The sequence below is a fragment of the Mustela putorius genome, unplaced genomic scaffold, assembly GCF_011764305.1.
Source record: "Mustela putorius furo isolate JIRA1106 unplaced genomic scaffold, ASM1176430v1.1 tig00000127_pilon_pilon_pilon, whole genome shotgun sequence".
NCBI lineage: Eukaryota > Metazoa > Chordata > Mammalia > Carnivora > Mustelidae > Mustela > Mustela putorius.
The window spans coordinates 481,045-485,889 of NW_025421288.1; the positions used below are offsets into that span (position 1 = coordinate 481,045).

The 4,845-nt window shown below is 37.9% G+C and overlaps 1 protein-coding gene across 1 annotated transcript; it reads left to right on the top strand.

Annotated features, from left to right (window-relative positions):
• Positions 1-3,375: 3,375 nt before the first annotated feature.
• On the top strand, positions 3,376-4,284 carry LOC101681746 (olfactory receptor 140). Its single transcript, XM_004763028.1, has one exon. The coding sequence runs from the start codon at positions 3,376-3,378 to the stop codon at positions 4,282-4,284; it is 909 nt and encodes a 302-aa protein (XP_004763085.1).
• Positions 4,285-4,845: the final 561 nt, after the last annotated feature.

Consider the following 4,845-nt stretch of genomic DNA (forward strand, 5'->3'; position numbering starts at 1 on the left):
AGGAAATGAAGCACAGAGAAGTTAAAAACCTGCTCAAGGTCACACCATTAGGAAGTCTCTGAGATAATGGGGAGGCTGTAAAGTGAGTGCAGCTGCTCATGAATGCAAGGAAGAAGTTGGGTTGACGAATGGGCTCAGCCAGTTACTGCTGATAGCACTAGGGCCACACCACCAGCTCTCCTCACTTGACAGGGAGGAATACTATGGCTCAGGAAGATGAGGGCATTTTCGTAAGCCTCACAGTTACCTCAGAGAAGAGTTAGCACTAGAACCCAGACTTCTGACTCCTGTTGTACTGCTTGGGAGAGAAAAAAGCTAGAAACTCTCCGTCAGGTAATGGCACGGTGAATACCGTGTGGGTTTGACATCAGAGGGAGCTGTGGTCAAATTCTGTTCTACCACTTATAGCCCTGTGATAGTATGTAGGAGAAGAAAATTATTGATATTTAATTTTATCATCTGCAAAGGAGAAAATAAAACCCACTTTTCTATCTCATTGTAATGAGGAAACAGTATGGTGCATAATAAAGCACAGAGTTACACATTCAAAGAGACCCAATTAAACAGACTTAAAGTTTTCTCACCAGTTTCCACAACTGCTTTGACAGAACACTCAAGACCTGGCATCTAAGGGGCTGAGATTTAGAAACCCTGATCATCTATTAGTTATTTCTCATTTCCCTCTAAGTTACTCATTGTAGCTTTAACAATTTCTGAAAGGGAAAAATATATTTGATAGTAAAACATAGGAAGTTGTTCAACATTCCAGTGGTCAAACAAATTCAAATTTTAAAAAATAAGAAGAAGTTTAACAAAAAATAAATCCTGATATCCATTATTAGCTGGGGTGAAAGAGGTAATCTATATTTTGGTGTCAGTTATATAAATTGGAGACTGCCTTTTCTGGTGAGAGATATCAAAAGTCTTTATAATATCTATATCCCTCTGTTTAGTCTATAAATCTGAGAAATTATCCTAGGGACCCAGAGATAACTTAATGCACTATGAGGTTTTTTTGTAGTATTAGGAAAATACTTGACAGAATAATGGGCAATCATTAAAACAATGCCTTATAATAATATGGAAAATGTTTATATTCATCAGGAAAATATATTAAACATATGGTGTGATTTCAAAAGTTTCAATGAAAAGTGAACAAAAATATGTAGATAGGAGAAAGAATTGAAGTAAAATATATTAGAAAGTTGGCAAGATTTTTTTTTTTTTTTGGATGCTGGTACTGAGTAATTTTTTTCTCTTTAGATATTTTCTAAACTCTGTCTACTCAGCATGAGTTATCTTTGTAATTACTTCCCTCCCTTTTCCTAAGAGGATCTGCTGATACACAGCCTTAGCAAAAACCAGAGCTAGCAGCTTTGTCTTTCCTTGTGCTCCTTTTGTCCACTCTGTGACTGAGCAATCTGGGTTCTGAAGTGTGTAATGTTGTAGTAGAGAGGGACAAACTGGTGAGTCAGGAGATACGGGAACTGTGTTTAGTCTCCCACAACCTAACTTCTCTGACTTGGGTCAGCTATTTAACATCTCTAGATCAAAATGTTAGCACTTGAAAGCCAAAGATATTTATACCAGCTTATCATACCAAAAAAATAACCTTAGTGATTTTTTAGAAAAGAAAATGAAAGTGATGTTTCAAGAGGTCTCCTATAGCCCATAAATGGATGAGATCCCTTATTTGTTTTTTGAACCCATTCACTTAGGATTGTGGGAGTTTTCCAAATGAGAGAAAAGATTTTGAAACATTTTTTTTTCTCCCTGCAGGAACTTTCTTTAATCCTATCCAGGCATTAAACATATGCATCATTCAAAGCAGGGGAAAGAGGACCAGATGATGCAGAAGGACAGACCAGACGACTTGTTAAGAATACTATTGGTTCTATCAGTGTACTATGTTAGAAAGTAATTAATTCTGTTAAGAACTGATCAACCTCTTTAGATCCAGGTATTGTAAGTTTCCTTTTTTTAAAAAATTCTTTTAGCAAATAGTCATCGACCACTGTTTTAGGTCTGGCGATATGGATATTAAACACAAAAAATCCTCTTTCAAAATACTTTAAGAATAGGGTGAGAAGATAGAGGGAGACCAGTAAAACATAGTGTGTGTACAAAGAGTGTGTACAAAGAGCTAGAATAGAGATGTGATCTGGGTGCTGTAGGAATACAGTGCAAGTCCTTATAATCTAGCTTTGGGTTGGGGAAGAGACCATCTTTCTTGTAGAGATGATATCTGAGCCTAGTTTTGGAGGATGTATGGGAGTAAGCCAGTAGAATTGGGAAAGATTGGGAAAATAGTATGTGAATGACAATGAAGTGTTAATGAGTGTGACTTGATCATGGAATTTAGGAGAGTTTAGTATGGCTAAAGTATATGGTATTGGACAAGGATGGATAACACAGGTAGGTGATTAAATTCCAGGGACTTATAATGAAATTAAAATGCTTAGATTTTATCTTGAAGCTAAAGAGGAGTTTTTGGAGGATTTTAAGCTGGATGATGACATGATTGAAAGATTGAATTTTACACATATTACTGCCTGTAGTGTGGCTGATTGAACAGGTGTCTGGGTGAGATATGAGGCAGGAGAGAACAGCTATGGTGTTATTGGAGCAGCCATCAGATTATTTTGCTAATTGATCTAAGTCTAGTGCTGAGAACTATGATTGGGGTATTGTAGGTGTGCAGAATGTTCTGGAATAAATGGATGGATGCATGGATGAAAGTTAAGGAACAAGATTTGACAAGGTCTGTTGATGAATTTTGAAATTATGAGATGGATTAGTAAAGGGAGAAGTCAAGAATTACTTACTCCCATGTTTGTGGTGGGTGTTGGAGGAAATACAGAACGGGGGCAAGTTGAGTTGGGGTTGAGATGAGGAAGTCAGTTTTTGAGGAGATGCCCGTGTGCATTGCAAAGTGCAACTGGGAATTGAAAATTTGACTCTAAAAAAGCCAACTACAAAAAATATTTAGGGAAATTATTTTCCCATAAGTGGTTATTTTTAATAAACTAAAATTTATATAAATTACAGTTTTTGTTACCAAAAAACCCCCTGAAGATATTTTCAGTCAGAAAATAGAATTCATTCCCATTGGTTAAAATGCAAGAGATGTAATATTTTAGGAGTTGTTTATTTTTTCTGCTACTTAACTTTGTACTTAGTCAAAATTATTAATTAGAAATGCAGAAAATGATTTGTATTATTAGTAGGTTCCTGCTTTGAGACTCAGGATTTGGGATAATGCTATTCCACAAACACTGATTTCCCCCAACTTTCTGAAATTTCTTGAAAGAGGTAGTAACAAATTATTCTTGGTGAATCTCTCTTCACCCAAGTCCTTGCTATAGCTCAGGATTCATGGATAGTCCACGAAACATCACGGAATTTTTCATGCTGGGACTCTCACAAAACTCTGTGGTGCAGAGAGTTTTATTTGTATTCTTTTTGATCGTCTACCTTGTCTCTGTTGGAGGCAACCTACTTATCATGACCACCATTATCATTAGTCCCACCTTGGGCTCCCCTATGTACTTTTTTCTCTCATGCTTGTCTTTTATTGATACTTGTTATTCCTCATGTATGACTCCAAAACTCATTGCTGACTCCTTGTATGAGGGGAGAGCCATCTCTTTTGAGGGCTGCCTGGCTCAATTCTTTGTTGCCCATTTACTGGGAGGAACTGAAATCATCCTGCTCACAGTCATGGCCTATGACCGCTATGTAGCCATCTGCAAACCCCTGCACTACATGACCATCATGACCAGGCATCTTTGTGCCTTGCTGGTGGGCGTGGCTTGGCTGGGAGGCTTCCTGCATTCACTGGTTCAGCTCTTCTTGGTCCTTCAGCTGCCCTTCTGTGGCCCTAACGTGATCGATCACTTTGTCTGTGACTTGTATCCATTGCTAGAACTCGCCTGTATGGACACTTATGTCATCGGTGTGCTGGTGGTCGCCAACAGTGGTGTGATCTGCCTGTTGAACTTCCTCATGCTGGCTGTCTCCTACATTGTCATTCTGCATTCCTTGAGGTGCCATGGTGCAGAGGGGAGACGCAAAGCCCTGTCTACCTGTGGGGCCCACTTCACTGTTGTTGCTCTGTTCTTTGTGCCTTGCATATTTATTTATATGCGGCCATCGTCTACTTTGTCCATAGACAAAATAGTGGCTGTGTTTTATTGTATTTTGACACCCATGTTCAACCCCCTGATTTATACACTGAGAAATGCAGAGGTAAAAAATGCCATGAAAAATCTATGGAAAAAATGAGCAGTTGTGGATAGAGGATACAGGCACAGCAGGGAAAGAAATAACCAGTCATTCTCAATAAGAATTCATGTTCTCATGATGAGAGCTGAGAGACTATAAAAATTTTCAGGATAAAACTGATTTGAATGTTTAAAATTATGTCTAATCTGTTCATATCCTATGTTACTGACCAGACAAATTATTATATGCAACTTAAATTTCTTCTTAACAGTTTACACTAAATTGCAGGACATGAAAGCACCATCTCTTTCTCCCTCACCTTTGTCTGAGATGGATCCTTCATTAGCCTGGGGTACTAATGATGAGTAGAATCCCCTTATTGAAATGTTACTAATCTGGTCCTCCAACTCTGCACATCAGAATATTGATCAGAGTAGTCACTGGTGGTTCACTTATACTTGATTCTGTCTACAATTTTTTTCAAGATTTTACTGAAATATAGTTTAATGTGATCTTATTACACTTAAAAACATTCTGGGAAGAGTCCATCAGCTTCACAAAATTGCCAGGAATCCACAGCAGAGAAAAGTCAAGACTACCTTTACTGGCATGTTTCAGACA